A 20372-nucleotide genomic window follows, 5' to 3' on the forward strand; every position below is an offset into this window, starting at 1 on the left:
AAGAATGTGTCTGAGAACCATGGTGTACATCTGCAAAATGGGTATAAGGCTCATTGGTTTTAGCAGAGAAGCTGGGAGGATTCCCATAGGAACCAGGCAGAGTCCATCCTATAAGGTGTTTCCCAGATGGGGAAACTGAGGCCCCCGGGGTAGCAAAGGGACTTGCCCGATGCCACACAGTGAGGGACTGTCCTTAGGTTTCTCAGGGTGGTAGATTGGTTGCCGGAGCGTGGGAACTGGAACAGGTGCAGGGTGGGAAGGAAGAGGAGGAGGGTAAGGTGGATTACTATGGGAGGGGCACACCCCACCCCCATCCTCATCAGAGCAGCCCTTTGAAATCAATCCAGAAATCTTCACATTTATAAAAAACTGGCAGATTTATTCCATCGGGGCCCATTTTCAAGAAGCTAAAGGTGAAGGTGGGAGAGGAGAGGTTTCCTCCCCTTTTCCTTTCTCCCTCATCTTATTTTCCCCAGGGGGTAAAAATGGCCTGGACCCCAAAACCTACCCAAATAAAAAACCAAAAAACTGAGGTTCCAAAAAGTTATAGCATCTTAATTCCTCATAGAAAAGGGGAAGGAGCCAAAGGGAAGGGAGCTCCCTGGGGTGGGGGTGAGGGAGGTGCCCCCAGCCTGGTGGGTCATCCCCCCCCCTTAAATAGCTGCCCCAAATGGGACAAGCCTGGGGTACAGCATTTAAAAACTCCCCACACCCCTATTTTATCAAAACCAAAGAGAAACAAAATTTCCCTTTCCCCACAACCTAAATATATATATATATTTTTTTTCTTAAAAAAAAAATTCGAAGGCATTAAGCGTTAAAGTGAATCTAGAACAAGGGAATGTGAAATTCCCTCCTTCCTTCCCCCTTACTGTGGGGTTAATTGGTACATCCCCAGCAGAGGAACCAGCCCCAAGGGGATGGCGGAGGGGAAGGGCCAAAGGGAGCAAAGGGTGGGGGCCTCCCCAGCCAATCAGCAGCCAGTATGGGTGTGGGCGTGGAGACAAGGAAGCCACACCCCTTTGGAATTTTCCAAGTAGGACGGGGAGTGGGGAAGATGCATTCCTGTGTAGTCTTCAGCCAATTCCAAGTCAAGTTGAGGCAGGGAAAGCGGGGTGACAGGCGGGGTGTGCAGAAAGGAGATATGAGATCTTCCAGGGCCCTGTGGTCAGGGGGAACCCCGCTTCCTCAGCTCCTGGACAAACGCTGGAAGAAAACCGGCAGAGGTCAGGGGCAGAAGAGCCTCTCCTGCCTTCCCTTCCCATACAGGACCCTTTCCGGGAGACACGATGCCTCCAAAGTAAATGTTTAAAATAAAAACCTCACCTTCAATGATTTCCTCTTTTACTTTCTGTAGTTCCTTCCTCACCTCTTCCAGAAGCTCCTGGAAATAATGGGTGCAACCAATGAGGAAGGGTGCCTGGACTTGCAGAAATGAAGCCGCCCTTTCTTAATGACGGAAGGGCCAGAGGAAGAAGGTTCAAGACTCCCCCCATCCCCCAACACACACACACACACACACACACAGTGACATCACTGATAAGGCCACAGAGTGACTGGAGGATTCTAGGGGAAAATTCTGGATCCTTGGAGCCAGATGAAAAGGACTGGAGAGCATCCAGTACCAGCGCTGGCAAATACATTCCACTCTCCTGCCAATTCCAATTGGTGCTGGCTACCTGGGCCTAGCGTGCTGGAAAGGACTCTGGGTATTCATCAGGAATGACTGCAGTGATAGATTAGTAAGGTCTGTCTCCGGCACTGGAAAAAGGAGGCTGTGGTATGTGTGTCATCCCTGATCTGATTCAATCTCTCCCTTTCTCAAGCTGGAAAACTGAGGTTTCTGAGGCCTTTTCATAGAATCACAGGGCAGGTCGGTGTTAAGAGTTTGGACGCAGATCTCCTTTCTTCCTGTGGCCCCTTTCTAGCCCCCAAACTTCCCCCTCCGGGCCCCTCCCCAAGCTACCTGTTTCACTCTCTCCAGGTCGGACTCATCACTGGAGCTGGGCGTAGAGGGGTGGGCCTCGGAAGTGGTCACAGAAGAAGAGGACTTCATCCTAGGAGAGTCGGTGTGGTTTGGAACAGAAACGAGGTTAGAGAGAGGGTCTGCCTCCCCTGCTTCCCATTCCGGGGGTCGCATTGTGTTCCTTCCTACAAATTTGGCAAATCTCATCTTTTTCGGGGAGGGAGGAGGAGCAGCATGGATGGCCCACCTTGGCAAGGTTGTGCTGTTTTTCTCCCAAGGTCTCCGCACAGGTTCTGGGGGAAAGGCGACAAATCAGGAAGAGATCAGGGACAAGGAATGCCCCGCCTCCATCTTTCCCCCCAGCCCCATCAGCCCCTGTTCAAAGAACCTTCTTAGGAGCCTACAATCCCCAGCATTGTTTGCACAGACTCCCCCCATGAGGGGGCGTTCCACGTGAGAACAGGGCACCCTGACTTAAGAGTTCCAGCAGCTAGACTGGCTCACTCACCACTCTGGGCTGGGACTCTGGCCTCTGGCTCCTCCTGCTGGTGGGAAATAAAACTGTCATGAGGCCGACGGCTCATTCTCCTCCTCCGGCTTCAAGCCCCGCCCATTCCTATCACACACCCGGCCCTCCCCAGTAGCCCTGCCCGAATGGTACAGCCTAAGGTGCGTATGGCAGGAAGAGCCCCTAACTCACATTGGCAGATTCATCCTTGGGGGGTTTCTCCCCAACTTGTGTGGCTTTCCTTCTGCAGGAGGGACAGGCAAAAACAGATGACTTCAGCCCTCCCTCAGCCACTAGTAATTCTTACCAGAGTTCTAGAAAGGTGGAGTCTAAGGTGTAGTGTTCTGGAATTCTCCAAAGCTAAGGAAACTGGAGTTTTTAGAAGTTAAGGAAAGTGCTGTTCTCCAACTGGAGTGGTTTACGATTCTCACATTTGGGAATCACAAAATCCTAAGAGTGGGAGGAAGTCTCTGTCTTAGACGGCTGGGATTCTAGGAATCTGAGTTTCCAAGATTCTGAGGCAGGATCTCCTCAGGGGAGACCCCCTGAGGTCCTACAATTCTGGTTTTCAGAACATTCTGGAGGCTACCTAGGTGGTTCCAAACCTCAGCCATCTCAGGAGAATGGAATCTCCAGCATTATATCCCAAACCTGCCTGTCAAAGAGGGAACTTTCACCCAAAGAAACAAACCAGGCGGGAATCTGAGCCCTCCCCCAACCTCGCCCTACTGAACTGAAATCTCCAGGTGGTAACTGCTGGTCTGAGGGGTTTCTTCCCAGAGCTTTCCAAGGCACTGACGGCTCTAGGCTCCAGGCTCAGGCTCACCTCCGGGCCAGCATGGCGTTCATCTCTTCCATCAGCCCCCCACCCGTGCTCCGACTGCTCTCTGCTTTGGGGGCTGAGGGCGCCCCTGAGGCCTCCTCCTGCTGGAGAAATTACAAAGAGGAGGGGGCTTTATGGGCGGGCCTCTTGGCCCCCCAGCCCTCCTGTGACACCCCCATCCCCAGAAACTCTGGCCTCACCCCATTATTCCATCAGGGCCATCACCCCACATCCTGCCCCGCATGGCCCCCTCACCTTGCTGACTTTCCTGAGTTTCGCTCCAGCAATGGCTGCCGCAAGCCCGGGGGCCCCTGTTCCTCCACCACTGGGGCCTTGTGCTGTGGGGAGAGGGGGCGCAGGGGGTGGGCCTCCCCCTGCTCCGTGCCCTGCAGCCGAGACCCCTGAGGGGGCACCAGGGGGTGGGGGGGGACCAGGAGGAGGAGGAGGTCCTGGAGGTGGGGGTGGTCCCCCAGCTGGGGGAGCAGGTGGGCCTCCTGGAAGAAACACAGAAAAGGAGGGTGCTAAGAGAGGAGCCTCACTCCTTGCTGTCCAGCTGGCCCACCCCCTCCTCGGGGAGCTCCCCCCCCCACCCCCCCAAGGCCACCAAGCAATCACCTGCATTGGAGACTCGGCGCTCCACGTGCTCCGGTGGGCCTGGCTGTTGCCTGAGAAGGGGTGATGGGAGCTGCCGTCACTCTGGGGCCCAAGGATGACCAGCAACCTCCCAGCTCCTCTCCCAGATCTCCAGGGAGGCTGACTGCCAATCCCCACCCTTGCCTTCCTCCCCCAGGGGCCCAGGAAAGAGATGGGGGACGGGTAGGGACAGGGTGGGACCGAGACCTTAGCATTGGAGTCATCAGACTGTCAAGGACATGTGAATTACAAAATGCCCAAGATCTCTTAAACAACCAACTTTTGGACTCTGGGAACGTGGGGGACCAGGATTTGAGGGGTCAGAATGTTCTGCAACTCTGGGTGTGGGTGTTTCTCGGACTCCAGGAAGTGGGGTTTTCTGAAAGCCCTTCATTTCTAGCCCCCTGGGAGTAGTAAGAACATTCTGGAAACCGAACTTTGGAGTGTTCTGGACTCTGGGAGGCAGGGGTTCTGGAATATCCTAGAACTCTGGTGCTGGTAAGGTTCTCCACCCAGGGGCTGGCCCCACCTCCTTTGCTGCTCCATCTCCTCTGGGGCGGGACCGTTCTGGACAGACCAGGTGGAAGGTGCTGCAGGTGGTGGGGGTGGTGGAGGCCCCCCTCCTGAAGGCGAGAGTAGAAAAGCGTGGTGAGTCAACCCCTGAACTCTGCCCCACCCGGTGACACTCTCCCTCCGCTCTCCCAGGAATCTCTCCCAGAGGCGCTCGCTTCCTTCTTCCTCCAGGACCCTGACCCTTGGGCTGGGATGTGCGTTGCGGGTCGGCACCAGCCTCCCTTGACTGAGCAGGTATGAGGCGGGTGCTGTGAGGATTCCCATCGAAGGCCCACAGCGGGCAGTCACCTGCCCCATTCTTGCATACCAGAATTTGCGTGAACAAGAACGATTCAGGCTGATTTCTAGCATCCGGGCTCTTAACCACGGTCACCGCCACTCAGACCCCAGCCCAAGAACTCGCTGGAAAGATTGGAAGCCTCTTTCTCACCCACCTCCAGGCCTCTGGCTCCCACAACCTAAACTACCCACCGTGCTTTTCTGGGCCCCCAGCCAAGCAAGCCCTTCCCCACTGGCACTGAGGTTGCCCCAGGAAGGAAATGCCTCTGCCACTGGGGGGATGCGAAGTCCGACAGCAGTCCCCCCCAGACCCTGGATGCACCGTGGTCTCCTAAAGTCTCGCCCCTCAGAGTACTGTGTCTGTGGACTGGCAGACTCATCCCCAGGGCACTGGTTACAAATGCGGAGGCTCAGGCTGCGCCCCGGCCCATCTGAACCAGAATCTGCACTCACCCACCTGCCCCGGGGATGCGTGTGCGTGCTCACGTTTAAGAAATCCCAACTGGAGATCTTTCTCTTAATAATGAGGCCAGAAAACGAACTGATGACCTGTCACTACAACGGCTACCTAGTGAAAGGGCACAGGGAGCCTTCTGGGGGCTGGAAGGATCTGGATCTGGATCTGGATCGGGGAGGCGGTCACCTGGGAGTGTGCATGTGTAAAAGCATCCCCTTAGGAATCGTGCATTTTATACGCGGGAGCGCGTGGGGCACACAGGAGCCTCTGCAAAGTCCTCCCCGTAATTCTCCGCGGTGGCAGTGCAGTAGCAATTGATGAGAATGAGGGGTAATTTGGGGGTGGCAACGTGGCGGCCCCAGGCAGGGCTCCGGCAGCCCCCCCCCCCCACTCTCTCACCTTCCAATGCCTCTAGGGCGCTGGCCATGGCCGCCGCGAACTGTGCTGCGTCCTCCTTGCTCCCGAAGTTGAGGCCCCAGACCTGGCGGGCGTCGCGCCACTGGTGGAAGCTGGGGGTGGCCTGGTTATACTTGATACCCCGGACGATGGCACAGTTGATGACCACCTGGGTGGGAGGGGAAAGGTGGGTGAGGATGGGGGCATGCAGGGTGCGGGCCGCAGCCTGCAGAGGGAGAGGGAGGGGCAGGCAGAGGCCTCACCTGCTGTTCTGGCTGCATCTTCCAGCCAACAACCCGGAAGGTATTGGCTGTTGGGTTGTGGTAGATCTGGACGCGGCTGAAAGCCTGGGGGCCCGTGCCTGCCGGCTGCCATCGCTTGTTGCTGTCATCATAAAGCATCACAGTGGCCCAGCTGGAGCAGATAACCGTCTCACTGCGGGGAGGGGGGAGGGCGCAGGGCGGGTTAGTGGAGGGGAGCACGGCCCCCCACCCTCCAAGGGGCCCGTCACCTGCATCTGGCTCTCCCAGGGACATTCAGAGCTTCCCGGCATGTGAGGGGGAGGGAGACAGCCCGAGAGGGGAGAGACAGAGACAGACAGACCGGGCATGGGGGAGGGAACAAGCTGAAAGGCAGGGGCTGGAGAGGCAGACAGACAAGCACGGAAGGGAGTAAGACAGACAGACAGGCAGATGGAGGAAGACAGAGTCGGGAGACAGACAGAGGCAGGGGACCACAGGTGAGAGAGCCGGGACGGTGGGGACCCAGCACTGGGGACTAGCCCCTGCCTGGTGCTGTCAGACTCAGTTTCCCCGTCTCTGCCAGGGTGCTTGACCAGTCCCCCAGCCCCCCTTCCCTGCTCAGCTCAGAAGAGGAAGCTGAGGCTCAGGGAGGGGAAGGGTGAGGTCTGCAGTACGCTGGGCCTGGATGCCGGATCCCAGGCTCCTACGCCCCATCCATCCGGCTCCCCAGGCACCAGCGGCCATCGGCAGACACTCCCTGCTCCACAAGCCGAGGTCTTGGGCAGTGATCCAGACAGCCCTGGCCCCGCCCTCCAGGGCAGGAGATGGCCCCGTCCCCAGACAGTGCCAACCCAAGGCCAGGGCTGGGGTGCCCAGAAGGAGCACCTGCCCTGGCCTGGGGGTCAGGGAGGCCTTCCTGGAGAAAGCAACATCTGACTCAGCCTTGGCAGGGAGGGGTCAGGAAACTGGTTCAGAGTTCAGGATCTAACATCCAGACCTAGGTTCAAATCCTCGCTGAGACACCTACTCCATGTGACTCAGGGAAGCCACCTTCCCACCCAGGTAACTCTTCCTTGCCTGCAAAGTGGGGACCTTCCAGCCGACTCCCAGGGCAGTGGGAGGAGTAAATGGAGTCTGGGCACAGAAAGCTCTTGGCACGGTGCCTGGCACATACTGAGTGCTTATAACTATCAGCATCCCTTTCACGGCACCCTGAACAGAAGACACCGCTGGGGAGCCAGACAGCCGCATCCCTCCGGAGCCCCCACCAGTCCTTCTGGGTTGGTTCCAAGCCCCCTCCCCTCAGTGAGGAAACTCAGGCTTCCAGATGGGAAGTGACTTGCCCAAGGTCACACATAGACCAGGGGGAAGCACTAGTCCCCACCCCACCCCCCAGCAGACTTTTTCCTGAAAAGAGGAAGTTGGTGGTCAGGGGTTTCCGGGGAGATAAATTATACCCAGCAATGGCTCCGTCTCGGCCAGGACTGGGGGCTGGGGCGGGATGCTAATGTTGTAAAGCGCAGGGCAGGGAAAGCCCCTCGGCAGACCCAGCTCCCCAGTTCCCAGGTCCTAGGCCAGGAAGCTGAGCCCCCCGTTCCTCCCCAAAAGTTTATACAATTGCGGCACCTCCCTCTTACCGGGCCCTTCAGCTAGTTAAGACACCCTAAGCCCTTTCCAGAAGCACTCATTTTATTCTCACTGCAGCCCTCCAAGCGGGGCACTCTTTCATCTTCGTTTTGCAAGTGAGGCCCAGATAGGTTGAGTGACTTGCCCAGGATCACACAGCTGGTAAGCAGCAGAACGAGGATTTGAACCCAGGCTACCTGGCTCTCAGGTCCCGGTCTTAACCACCGGAGACTGCGTGGGCCCTACCCAAATATCAGGTGCTGTTTCCAGACAAGTGCAGCCTCGGGGACTGTTTTTGGCTCCTGCAGCTTCTGGCAGGGCAGGGTGAAGACCTCGCCCACACCTGCCACCCACACCCAGGGCAGACTCTGGCCAGGCGCCCAGGGCTACAGTTGCTACCCCAACCCTGGCTGCACTTTGCTCTCCCAAGCAGCCCTGCCCTGCTGAGTGTCTGGCCTGGCTGGAGAACTGGGCGTCTGCTGAGTGACCCTAGGCTGGTCCTGCCCCTCTCCAGGCCACAGTGTCCCCATTACAGCTCAAGGATCCTGTTAGAACACAAGTCAGATCGTGTCCCTCCTCTTCTCGGAAAGCTCCTGTGGCTCCCCGCAGAAAAAAAGCCAAGTTCTCTCTGTGGTCTGCGTGAGCTGTGTGATCTCTGATCTCATCCCTTCCCTCCCTCGAGCTTGCCATTCCAGCCCCACTGCCCTCCATGCTGCTCCTTCAGCATGCCAGATAGATTACCCCCTCGGGCCTGTGCGTTTGTTCTTCCTCAACCTGTATTCTCACCTCCTTCGGGTCTCTGCTTACGTGTCGCCTCTTCTGAGAAGCACTCCCTGACTACCCTATCTAGAAAAACTCCTCCTTCTGGTCGCGAGTTCCATATTTCACAGCAGGGATCCTACCTGACGGATCCCTGTCTCCCCTACCAAACTGTCAGGGCAGAGATTCTTTTCCTTTTTGTTCCCTGCTGTGTTCACAACCCAGAATGGTGCCTGGCACACACAGTAGGTACTCAACAGTTGCCAAATTAGCCTTAGTTGTTCATCGTTAAAAGGAAAAACTCTCAACAGAGGCGCTGACGTTTATGGGTTAGTTTGTGCCCCAGACACTGTTTTAGGTACTGGGCCCCCATTTGCACATGACCTCACGGCATGGGCTCTGGGGCTTACCCTCTTAACAGATGAGCAACCGTGGGCACAGAGAGGTGAGGACACTTGTCCCAGGTCATTTAGCAAGAGCGCGGAGGGGCTCATATTCGAACCCTGGTCTACCCAAGTTCTTAACCTCATTTAAAGAGGAGGAAAGAGCTAAGCTGAATATCTTAAGAGGCGAGGTATAAACTGGTGTGTATCAGAGGTTTTTTTTAAAAAAAAAAAAAGTGAGGGGATGCAAATACATCCGCACACAGGGGGGTGAGGAGATATAAGCAGAGGGGGCTTCTCAGGAGGCTAGCCGGGAGGGCCGCCGCGGGGCCCAAGGAAGGAGGGAGGAAATGGATGTTTTGTGCTGTTTACCCTTTTGAATTGCTTATTTCTTTTCTTTTTCAACCACGGCGGGGGGGGGGGGGGGGGGGGGGGGGGCAGTATTATCTAGAAAACACTAATTCAGTACTTAAGTTCAAAAAGCAAAACTCTAAACCAGACAAAAGCTTGAATGGAAAAATCCCACAGCCCAGGAGGCAGGGAGTGGGTCCGAAACGGGGATGCGCCTGATTCCCAAGTTCTGCCCTCGATTTGACATTCGCAGACAGCCCAGGACCCCACACCTCCCCCCAGAAGCCCCTCCGGTTCTGGAAGACTCTCCCAACATGTGGCGGATGACAAAGGGTGCAAGTCACTCCCTTGCTATGTGGCTTCAAATCTCTGAGCTGCAGTTTCTAGCCCTGGAAACCAGAACTCACTGGGTTTGCTGTAAGGATTCAGAGAGATAAGAAAAGCCCTAAGCTCAGGACCTGGAACTTGGCACACTCTGCTCAGGCAGCTGAGTGTCAAAACAGGAGGAAGAGGGTTTCTCATCACTGGAGGCAATCAAGCAGTCACTCTGGTTTACTCAAGCCTTCCAGATTAGGGGCTTGCCCTTCCCTCACCCCTTCATTCCCCACCTCAGGATTTACCCCGCAGCCTCTTTAAACCATAAAACTTGTAATCCACTCCCCAGCACCCCATGGGCACACAACTACAGCCCTTCCAAACTGCAAGTGTTTGCAGCAAGCCTGGGTAAGGAACCAGATCTAGGGTCTTTGGGTTTGTGTGGGTTCATTTTCATCCCTCCTCCCCTCAGTTTCCCATAAGCCTCAGTTTCCCATAAATGAACAGAAAGGTAAAGGGTTCTTTTTGCTTATCTGCGTTATCTTAAGTGTTCATAAAGCGAAAACACGTTACCTGTGGTTACAGGTTACAGGTTTTATTTTCCTTTTTCTGTCGCAGGATAATAGTCTGGAGACCGCCCTAAATTCAAATCCAGAGTTGCCTACTTCCAAACTGACTTTAATAGGTGATTTACTTAATTTCTCTGTGCCTCAGTTGTCCCATGGAGGGGGTCAGTCATAATAATACAGTGCCTGGCACAGAGTAGATGTTTGATCAAATGGTCTCTTACTATTACTTAAAAAAAATGTGTTTAAGGTAACAATAATTACCATTACTGGAAGAGGAAAAGAAATGGACCCAAATACTTCTCGAGTCCCTTCTGCCCTGAGATTCTCAGACCTCTGCCCCCTTTCTCAGCCTTCCCAGAATTCCAGCTGAGTCTCGCACACAGCAGACACTCAACAAATATTTGTCAAACTGGGAGAAAAAGAACTGTATCTTGTAATTTTCCATTTTAACATCCTTCCAACTGCCCCCAAGGCTGTCCCCGGCCAAACCAGACAGAAATCAGAGGATCCCAGTCCCCTCCCCTCCCCTCAACACTGCCTGTGAACTGCTCAGGGATCTCGGGTCAGACCTTTCTCTTTGAGACTCAGTTTCCCCGGCTGCCCTCATACAGGGGCATGGGTCTTTTTGAATTCTAGCTGTCCTGGAAGAGGGGGCACAGCCCAGCAAGTTAGATGTGGCCATCAGCAGGGAAGACCCCTCGGGGAGGTGGGAGTAACCCTCTGGTGGGACACACCGCAACTCAACTCCTGCCCACCCCCCACCCCAGGAGGTGGGAGGTTTGGCCGCATCCAACAGTAGGGGGACCCTGTGGGAGGGCCAAGGCCTCCGGGACTGGGGGAGGGGAGGCGGGAGGCCGGCCCAGACACTGCTCCTGCCCTTTTACGGTCTCACAGTGAGTGAGGCAGCAGTAACTCGGACATCCGCCATCCGCCTTCCACGGTGCCTGGGACCGGAAACGCGTGGGGGGGGCGAGGGGCGGGGCTGGGGAGCAGTGGGAGAGGAGAGTCCCCTGGGAAGAGGGTGAGGGAAGTGAGCCCGGCTCCCGAAAAATGCCCCCTTCTCCAGGGCAGGCCTTGAAGAGATGTTGCTATAATGGGGGTAGGCAGGAGACCCTGAGGGTGTCTGTGGGTGCCCCCTGGCTCCAAATTTTCCAACACTTTCACATCAGAAGGGACACATGCGGAGGGGACTGTCTAATGGTCCTAAAAAGCAATGCCACTCTTGATGTCAGAGGGCAGAGGCCTGAGACCGTAGGGGGAAGTGGGAGGATGTGGGCAGCAGGGGGTTAATCCCCAGTCCTCCTCGGGGGCCTCCCCCTCAAGCTGGGGGCTTTGGGGGCAGGAAGTCCCTGAGAGAGTGGAGGAAGGGAGATAGTATTGTCAGGCTCAGGCCCCAAGGGAGAGATTATGGGGGGCCAGGGGGAGGGGAGAGTGGGGGAGGGTCTACTCTGGCCCCCCAGCCCACACTGGCCCCGCCCTCAGGTGAGCCCCGGAGTTTTGAGGGAGGACTGGATAAGACAAAATCCCTGGGTCCTTTGGGTTCCCCCACCCCCAAGATTAAAATTATTGGGAAGATAGCTGGGACAGTCTTGGAAGCCTGGGTCCCAAGGGGAGAGGGCTATGACCTTGAAGCTTCACAGTGTCCCCCCCAACCCCACAGCTCCGGATGGACAGGAAGGGGGGCGGTGGTGAGAGCAGGGGGAGGCGCGTGGTGGGGAAAGCAGCCGGCCCACAGCGCTCCTTGCCCGCCCCCCCACACCAGCTGTCTCGACAGGTGAGTCAGGAAGACAAAGGCCCCTCTTCCCCCAGCTGCCGCGCCCCCTCCCACCCCAGCACCGCGCAGGTGGGGGCGAGGGGCCGCCCTTCTGGCCCGGGGCCGGGGAGCTGCCTTCCACTCTGAGCGCTGGAGCTCCGTCCTAGGCACCGCTGGTTTCAAGCAGAATGTGGGTGGGGAGCGGCGGGGGAGGGGAGTCCCAACCAGACCCTCGAGGCTGCGTCTGGGTCCGTGGGTCCGTCCGCACCAACCTCCAGAGGAGGACGAGAACCCCCCAAATTTAGGGGGTTAAGTACCCCCGAAGTTAAGAAGCGAGGTCCCACTTGGGAAGGCTTTTCCAGCGCCACGTAAAGGGAGACCCCGCAAGCCAAGGTCTACGTCTCAAATCTCTCTTCCCGGTCCCAGGGACCCCCAAACTGGTCCCCCCATCCCTCCCAGAGCCCAAGTTGAGATTTGGGGGGAGTCTGAGCCCTGCCTAAATCCTGGCCTCCATGCAGGGAGTATCTGCCAACTTGGAGGTTCTCTGAAAAGTCTTTAATAAATTCGGGAGTCCTCGGAGCGCCCCCAAATCTAAGGGCTCCCAGGAGAACCTCACAGGCACCACCCCAAGACTTAGGAGTCATGGCGAAGTGGTCAGTATTTGGAACTCGTCCAAGGGGGCTCGGCTTCAAATCCGAGGCCCCCAGTGCCCTGTCCCCAAATTCCAGCCCGGAGCAAGCTGGGGGAGGGGGACAAAGGCGGGGCGGGGAGCCCGCGCGGAGCGCGAAAGGGTTTGGAGGCAGTTCGAGGCTCACCTCATGGCTGCTCAACGGGAGGGCGGCGCACCCACGGGTGGATGCTCCCGGGGCGCCCCTGGCTCAAGGTTCAGGGGTTCGAGGCTGGCTCCAGATTCTGCTCAGTCTCCCCCAGGGTCCCGCCCCATAGAGTCCGGCTTCCTGGAGGGGAACGCGGACGGGGCCGGGGCGGGTCCTCAGGCTCCTCCTCCCTCCGGACGTTTGATCGGGGGTCCCTGCGGCAGAAAGGGGGTGCGGCGTCCCGTCCCCGGCGCGCCCCCTCGGCCGGCGGCGGGTACAATGTTACTCTTACTACTGTACTTCTCTTCGCTACATTTCGTTCCAAAATTCCACTCCCCGCACCCACAATGCCCTGCGCCTTAAAGGGGCCGCGGAAACCTCAAGACAGTGGGGTGGGGGGTGAAGGGCGCTTAAAAGGGCAACGCGGAACCCTAGACTTCCGCTATTTACCTCTTCCCCAACGTTATTGCATAGAGATGCACGCCGAGGGTCACCCCCAAATTAGGGGGCAAGTTTGGTGGAGGTAAGGGATCCTTCCTGATCCCTCGTTCTCTCCCACGATGGAAATTCTTCGGAGGACCTTAATGGGGACACAATTTCTTCTCACCTTCCCCAACGACTTCTCCATTTCTTCACATTCCGCTCAGTTTGCGGGGGGGCGAAGAGGATCCTCTGCTTAAACATATTCTCTCAGATTTTCTCCCTTAAATGCTACCTTCAGACCCGCAATGTCTCTCTTCTCTGCCAATTTATGAAGGGCTACTAAGGGGTGAACCCCCTTTCCCAGCACAGGAGGGGGATGGGCGGGGAGGGTCCCATCCCTCTCACCGCCCCCCCCCCCCCCCCCCCCCGGAGGGGGGGGGGGGGGGGGACCGGGGGGGCGCGGCCGGCCGCTGACTCACAGCCGAGGGGTGGGGGTGGGGGTGCGGCGCTGGACCTGGGTGGGGTTGGGACTCTAGGTTCCCGTGTGTATAAAGCCCCCGGACCTCTCCCCACGCACGCCCCGCCGTGACTCAGTTTCACCCGCAGAGGATGGTGGGATCATCCAGCAATAGGTGGGCGCGGAGGCAGGGGCACCCACCCTAGTGCTGGCTCCTGGCAACCCCCTCCCCCACGCGGCGGCTTGGGGCTCAGCCCCAACACCCTCCCAGGCTTCCGCAGCGAGTCCCGCAAGCCCCGCCCCATGTGACGCCACTAGTGGCCCCTCCCCTCCCGTAGAGCGCCACCTGGCCCGGGTCAGGTGCCCTAGGCGTGCGCAGGGTGCCTGGGAAGTCATCAGGGCAACGTTAACAAATGGGTAAACTGAGGCCTGGAGGTAAGGAGTAAATCTGGGCCGCAGCCCTCTTGCCTGAGCCCTCAGAATCACAGTGGTGCCTGGGTGCGAGGTAGGAGTGTGAAACCAACAATTCGCAGGGCCCAGCTGACCAGGTAAAGGAATCACCTTTCCCAGGCTTTATTCAAGCCTGGCCCTCTGCCTGGATGCTGTTCTGACCTTCTTCACTTCATCCTTTGAGGCCATGCTCTGACATTAATTCTTCTCTAAAGAACTGAGTAATCTCCCCTATCTACCCTGCTCTGGGAGTTTTTGAACGCTAAGCCACCTAGGTTGTAATTATTTCCCACTCTGTCCCCTCAGCTGTAAGTTCTTCGGGGACAGGGGTAGACTTGATCAGTTTCTGTGCCTCACTCAATCCAGCCAGGCCCAGAACACCAGCTCAACACACATTTATCCCACAGAATGAGAACCCCCGTTCTTTGTGACCTCAGGCAACTTTTTTCGCCTCTCTATGGCTCAGCTTTCCCATCTGTGAACACTTCTGTGTGCCGCCTGCACTTCGTTCAGCAAGGTTTCCTTTCTTTTCTCTTTTAAGATTTTATTTATTTATTTATTTATCAGAGAGAGAGAGAGCGCGCGTGCGCGTGCACGAGCAGGGGGAGGGTTAGGCAGAGGGAGAAGCAGGCTCCCCGCGGAGCAAGGATCCCGATGCGGGGCTCGATCCCAGGACCCTGAGATCATGACCTGAGCCGGAGACAGATGCTAAACTGACTGAGCCACCCAGGCGTCCCAGCAAAGTTTTCTATAAAGGTCCAAATAATAAATATTTGGGACATAGCAGACATAGGGTATCTTTCACATATTCCCCTTTTTCCTCCCATCCTTTTAAAAATGTAGAAACCATTCTTAGCTCAGGTGCTGTACAAAACAGGTGGTAGGACCCGTTACACTAGAGAGACTGGCATATGTACACAGGAAACCTGATCGAGGATCTTTGTGGCAGCAGCGATGTGAGAGCAAGAAATTGGGAATAGTTTAAATGACCATCAAGGGGCGCCTGGGTGGCTCAGTCCGTTAAGTGTCTGCCTTTGGCTCAGGTCATGATCTTGGGGTCCTGGGATCGAGGCCCACGTGGGGCTCTCTGTTTAGCAGGGTCTGCTTCTCCCTCTCCTTCTGCTCCTCCCTCCTGCTCATGCTCTCTCTGTCTCTTTCAAATAAAAAAATAAAATCTTAAAAAAAAAAATGTCCATCAAGAGGAGGATGGATAGTGAAACCATTGTCTGCAGTGCTGGGCAGCAGCGGGGGAAAAATGAGGTGTGTAAATGGCAGGAAAGTAGTCTCAAACATATCACTGAGGGGAAAAAAAACAATTGCCAAGTAATACACAGTATGAAAAAAAGCAAGGAAACACCAAAGGTACCACATACATGTGTGTACACGCAGAGTAAAAGGTCTGGAAAGATCCACTCCAAACTCATTACACTGGTTACTGATAGGATAGAGAATGGGCAAATATTTGATGGTCATAGACATCTCAAGACATCCCAAGCCTCATCTTGAAAATGCCACGTTCCATCCAGCCTCTAGGCTTTTGCACTGGCTATTCCTTGTGCCTGGGGTCACTCTTCCCTGGCATATTTGCATGGCTGGCCCCTTCTCAGAGTTCTTCCCTGATCCCCCTATTTAAAACCCCAGGTGGAAAACTGAGTGGCTAAGGAGTAGGGAGGAGAAAGACTTCTCTTTTTTCTCTCTCTTTTTTTTTTTTTAGGGGCAGCCCGGAGCCAGCCAGGCAGTTTTATTGAAATATTTTTAAATATATTTTCACGTGTTAGTCTCATGGGTCAGCAATGCTTTGTCTGGTTCAGTGATCAAGACTTTTCATTTTTTTAAAAGATTTTATTTATTTATTTGACAGAGAGAGAGCACAAGCAGGGGGAGAGAAGAGGGAGAGGGAGAAGCAGGCTCCCTGCTGATCAGGGAGCCCGGCTGAACGCTTGGGGGCTTGATCCCAGGACCTTTCATTTTTGTAAACCATTTTGTACCCTTTGAATTTTGAACCAAGTGAACTTCCCCCCATTCAAAAAAAAAAAAAATACAATTTAAAAAAAAGCAAAGTAGCTCCCCTAGATATCTTATCACCCTGTCCTGTTTTATTTTCCTTGAGACACTTATCAGTATCTGAAATGATATTATCAGTTCCCTTGTTCGCTGTCTCCCCCACACACAGGAGGAGGTGGGCCCCCAGGGAGAGAGAGGGGCGGGATCTCAGTGGTTCCGCCTGGTTGATGGCGGTGAGCAGGGCCTGGCACGCAGCAGGTGCCCAGTACGTATCTGCCAAATGACAAGACAAATAATGTCTGGGTTGTTGTTGTTGTTGTTGTTTCTACAAGAGAAATTTATTTTCAGTTATATATCATTAAAATTTAATAATAGATACTCTCCCCTAACTCCCCCCAAAACAGATGAAAAATGGGAATGGAAGAGAAGGTTATTGAACTGGGTGATCACGCAAGGGTCCATTCAGCTCAAAATATTTCAAAAACACTTGATTTGGTTTGGGGTGGTTCTTTCTTTCTTTTCTTTCTTTCTTTCTTTCTTTCTTTCTTTTCTTTTCTTTTCTTTTCTTTCTTTCTTTCTTTCTTTTTCTTCTTTCCTTTCTAAGTTCAGAGGGTGGGTAGAATTTCCCCTCATAAGACTTTCTGTGAGAGGGAAGGAGGAGAAGGGGAAATAAGCATTCCGGGGTTCCTCCATCCATTTGTCTTCCTTCCGCTGGTCTGTGTAGCTGGGGAAGAGGTTCTCTTCCTTAGTTCCTTTCAGGCCGCGGCTGGGCAGAGGATCCCCAAAGGGCAACGGCTGTCAGGGCTTCAAGTCCAAGGAAGAGTCTGAATGGGTGCCAGTGGGCTTTCCAGCCCCATTCGGGCCCTTCTGTAACAAAGAAGGTGGGAAATGGCTAATAAGAACCTCTTCTTGGTTCTCAGTATCTGCTCCCCTCTATTCTGGAAGCACCACTCCTATTTGCCTTTGAGGGGCCACCATTCCCCATCTCCCAATCCTTTTGGTTTGGGTGGAGTGGACCTCAGCCCCAAGCGCTAGGGGTGGGCATGTGACCCCAGCCTAGCCAGTCAGAGACATGGTGACTGGTCAGACATGTGGTACAGTGTGGCCAATGAGAGCCAGCTGTGGAACCAGGGCTTCCGCTACTAGGAACCTGGTGAACTCTCTCCACTGGGGATGTTGGGCTCCTGGGATGGGAGGCTAGAACTGCAACTCTCTGCTACCTTGTGCAGAGATCCTGCCTGCAAATGAAGTCAGTGATGAGAAAGTAAAACTAAGAGGTGCTCCTGATGACATCATCTGACAACTGGAGTAGTCATGCCTTCCGTCCTTGAAGTCTTCAATGACATGACCCAGTAAGTTCCCTGTTTTGCTTTCCCATGTGGAATTGGGTTTCTGTCAGTTGCAAATCAAACAATCCTGACAAATACCTCCTACTGCTGCTGGGGAATTATCAAAAATCGCCCCCCTCCCCTTCTCCTCCAGGTTATTTACCTGAACTCCCTTCTCTGCCATGCAAAGGACTGGGGGCTTGAGCCCCAGCTCCCTCCCTCCCATTTCCTCCCTGACTCCACCATCTCTTCGGACAGCTCCAAATTCTGTCCGTGCCCGAGTCACCACTTCTCTTGTCCAAGACCCAGACCATCCTCAGAGATGTCCCCGGTGGTCTCTGCAGCACATTTAGGGCTTGGGATTGGTCATAAACATTCCTGGAATTTTTTTGCCTTATTTATGGATGGAGGGGGTGGTGCTTGGGATGACGGGGCTTTACAGAGTAATGCAGGGGACACATGTCTCCGGAAGAGGAGCAGTCTCTTCTCTGCTTCTGCTTGCCCCCTCCCCTGCCCCCATCATGTCTAGCACAACGCTTCAGAGCCAGGAGTGAGAATTTATTAATATACCAGGCAAGTCCCTTGTCTCCTCTGGCCTCAATTTCCCCAACACTAAAGGAGGTAGGAGGACTGGGTTACAGGCTTCCAAGAGAAACATTCAAGAACATAGGGTCCTTACCTGCCAGTTGCGTCCTGGGGCCTGGCAGAGCTGAGAATAAGCTTCAGCAAGGACAGCAGCCCTGGAGAGCCGAGAGAGGCCCTCAGGAGGGGACCCTCCTCCTACCACCCCTGCCCCCATCCCACCTCCCCCCCAACACACTCACTTGCAGTACAGCCCTCCCCCAGAAGGTAAATCTGGGATGTCCTCCGAGGCCAGAGTCCAGAAAACCGTGTTCAGGCTGGGGGGCTCCTGAGCAGAGGAACACAGCTCTGAGGAGGCAAGGATTACGTGGATGTCCTTGCCCACTGACCACCCCTCCCGCTAAGCTTCTGGAGCCTGCTCACCGGCGACCCTGCGGCCCAGGGCTGCGTCCAGCGCTAGCTCCTTCCTGATGGCCTCCTCACAAGGCCTGGGGGCCCCGGGGAAGCAGACCAGGATGCAGGTCATGTTGTCCAGGCTACCCTGGAGAAAGTGGGGAAAAGGGAGCCTGGTGAGACACGGCTGAATGCCCCCGCACGGGGCTCCATGCCCTTGGAAGCGCAGCTTCCCAACAATCTCAGTTCTAGTGCCCTCCTCCCCAGTCTGGTGCGGCCCCTTCCTCTCAAGTCTTGCCCATCTGCCTGTCTAAACCAAGTCCTCCCACCAGGACCAGTCATCTAGATCACTTCCTTTCACTGTCCTAGCCCCACTCTATCAGAGAACCGCTCCCCTTCGCCGAAGCTCCTCCCACTCCGCTGCCCTGTTGCTCTCCCTTTTGGCACTAATCTTACCCTAAAACCCAGAGCAGTCCGTTCCAAAAGACCACGCCCTTTCTCTTAAGTCCCTCCCACTCGCCTATCTAGTTCTATAGGGTTCTCCCATCTTGCTTCGAGACAGCCCTCAGTCTCCGCCCCCTCCATGTTTTGGCCCTGCCCACTCCGGCAGGCCACGCCCTTTAGTGGAGCCTTACCCCTCGTTTGAGGGAGCCTCTCCCTCAAGATCCCTTCTCCCTAGATCCTTTAAATTCTTCCCCTCAGTGACTCCAAGCCCCGCCCTCAGGACCTTGCACAGACACGTGTCCAGTAGCTGCGCGCAGAGAAGCTCCGGGGCCAGGCCCACGCAGAGGCGCGATGCCACCAGTCCCGCCAGGGCAGCGCCAGACATCGCGTCCCACACACCGTCGGAGGCCAATAGCAAGAACTCGTCCTCGCCCTGGCGAGCCAGGGCGGTCACCTCAGGTTCCGCGGAAACGAGCTGCAGCTCAGGGGGCCTTCCCGGAGCCCCTTTGTAAGCAAAGTCGCCCAGCGCTCGGGATACTGCCAGAGAGCCTTCGAGACGCCGGCGGCGGATGACGCCTCCCGCGTTGTGGATGCGCTCCCGTTCCCGGGGCCGGAGAGGCCGATGGTCCTCGGTGCTGAAGGCCACGGCGCCGGCGCGACTCAGCATCGCTCGGGAGTCACCGCAGTGCGCCAGGTACAGAAATCGCGGGGAGACGAGCAACGCCACGGCTGTGGAGCCCCCCGGCTCGCCCCGAGGCCAGAGCGCACGCAGCTGTGCGTCTGCGCTCAGAAAGGCTCGGCGTAGCGCCCCGCGCACTCCCTCGGGTTCGCCAGGCGCTGGGCCCAGTGCCTCGAGCACGTGGCCCGGCAGGTGGCGCGCGCCGAAGAGGGCAGCTCGCGTCCCGCCGTGGCCGTCGAGGACCGCAAAGAATGCCCAGCCTGGCGGTAGCCCGGGCAGCTCGAGCCAAGCGCAATGCGCGTCCTCCATGTACGCGCGCCAGCCTTGCACAGCGCTCGCCCCGAAGCGCAGGCCACAAGACGCGGCCGCACCCCCGTGCGGCCGCTGGACGCATCGCGGCGCGTCCAGGAGCAACCGAGGCCCATGCTGATTCCTGTGCCCCTCCTCCTCTTCCTCTTCTGACTCCTGTTTTTTGCGAGCTGGCCAGAGGAGACGCTCCAGCAGGCGGGCAAAGGCAGCCATCCTTCAGCCCTGGGATCAGGAAGCCTCCACCCTCTGCACCTGCCCCCGCCCCCACACTCCATTAATCCCCTCCACTGTGAGATTTTAAACCACCTAAATCTCCTTCCTGCGCCCTTGACCTGCACTCAAGTGGAGTTACTAGGAGAGATCGGATGCTTGGGTGTCCTCTTTCTTGCACCTACAAAGTGATGTTTGGGATCTGGGTCACGGAAAAATAGTAGTAGTAAACAGCACTTACCATGTGCTACCACTATTTACATCATCTCCGATTTACCGAAAAGGAAACTGAGTCATAAAAGAAGTAAACAGTGCTGCAGCGAAACGAACTCTAGAATTCATGTTCTCCACACTCTTAGCTTCGGGTCCCCAGCTTTGCTCTCTCTAAAATCCTCCCACCTCAGTGGTCCCGCCCCCAGTTTCAAAATCTTTAAATCCTTTATTTTTTTCAGTTCGACCCCTCCACTGCTGGGTCTTGCCCCAGGGCTTCAGTTGCTTCTTTTCCAGGTCCCACCCATCCATTCAAACACACAGCCTCAGACGCTCCTAATTTTCGCAGTTTTAGCTCCGCCTCTTAACTACAGTCCCAGTCCTCACATTCTGGCGAGTCTGGCCTCCTCTCCGTAGGTTACGTCTACCTTCTGG

At 55.9% G+C, this 20372-nt stretch overlaps 2 protein-coding genes across 4 annotated transcripts; both read right to left on the reverse strand.

Moving 5' to 3' along the window:
* Window positions 1-360: 360 nt before the first annotated feature.
* On the reverse strand, window positions 361-12819 carry LOC110572770 (vasodilator stimulated phosphoprotein). Of its 3 annotated transcripts, none has more exons than XM_021681157.1 (13): window positions 12449-12819; window positions 5899-6070; window positions 5639-5804; window positions 4460-4553; window positions 3913-3962; window positions 3553-3791; window positions 3301-3401; window positions 2667-2718; window positions 2475-2511; window positions 2214-2259; window positions 1967-2057; window positions 1327-1384; window positions 361-1206 (listed from the first exon to the last, which is right to left on the reverse strand). In XM_021681157.1, the coding sequence occupies exons 1-13, from the start codon at window positions 12451-12453 to the stop codon at window positions 1169-1171; spliced, it is 1149 nt and encodes a 382-aa protein (XP_021536832.1). In that variant the 5' UTR covers window positions 12454-12819; the 3' UTR covers window positions 361-1168. The 3 variants fall into 3 exon arrangements, with proteins under 3 accessions (XP_021536832.1, XP_021536834.1, XP_021536833.1); XM_021681159.2 differs by having other exon boundaries at window positions 3301-3398; window positions 12449-12778; XM_021681158.2 differs by having other exon boundaries at window positions 2475-2508; window positions 12449-12778.
* A 3761-nt stretch (window positions 12820-16580) lies between these two features.
* PPM1N (protein phosphatase, Mg2+/Mn2+ dependent 1N (putative)) lies at window positions 16581-19730 on the reverse strand. Its single transcript, XM_021681069.2, has 5 exons — window positions 18813-19730; window positions 18116-18233; window positions 17935-18040; window positions 17790-17850; window positions 16581-16649 (listed from the first exon to the last, which is right to left on the reverse strand). The coding sequence occupies exons 1-5, from the start codon at window positions 19728-19730 to the stop codon at window positions 16581-16583; spliced, it is 1272 nt and encodes a 423-aa protein (XP_021536744.1).
* Window positions 19731-20372: the final 642 nt, after the last annotated feature.

Source organism: Neomonachus schauinslandi, chromosome 16 (genome assembly GCF_002201575.2).
Source record: "Neomonachus schauinslandi chromosome 16, ASM220157v2, whole genome shotgun sequence".
NCBI classification, from domain to species: domain Eukaryota; kingdom Metazoa; phylum Chordata; class Mammalia; order Carnivora; family Phocidae; genus Neomonachus; species Neomonachus schauinslandi.

What these genes read in the sequence shown, in the direction of transcription:
- LOC110572770 (XM_021681157.1), bottom strand. An exon ending in GCGCCGAGTCTCCAATGCAG is followed by an intron (nt 3,792 to 3,912) that starts GTGATTGCTTGG and finishes TGTTTCTTCCAG; the next exon opens with GAGGCCCACCTGCTCCCCCA. An exon ending in AACTCAGGAAAGTCAGCAAG is followed by an intron (nt 3,402 to 3,552) that starts GTGAGGGGGCCA and finishes TAATTTCTCCAG; the next exon opens with CAGGAGGAGGCCTCAGGGGC.
- PPM1N (XM_021681069.2), bottom strand. Translation starts at nt 19,730, where the DNA reads ATGGCTGCCTTTGCCCGCCTGCTGGAGCGTCTCCTCTGGCCAGCTCGC. An exon ending in TGGACACGTGTCTGTGCAAG is followed by an intron (nt 18,234 to 18,812) that starts GTCCTGAGGGCG and finishes CACTTTCTCCAG; the next exon opens with GGTAGCCTGGACAACATGAC. An exon ending in CCCCAGGACGCAACTGGCAG is followed by an intron (nt 16,650 to 17,789) that starts GTAAGGACCCTA and finishes TCTTTGTTACAG; the next exon opens with AAGGGCCCGAATGGGGCTGG.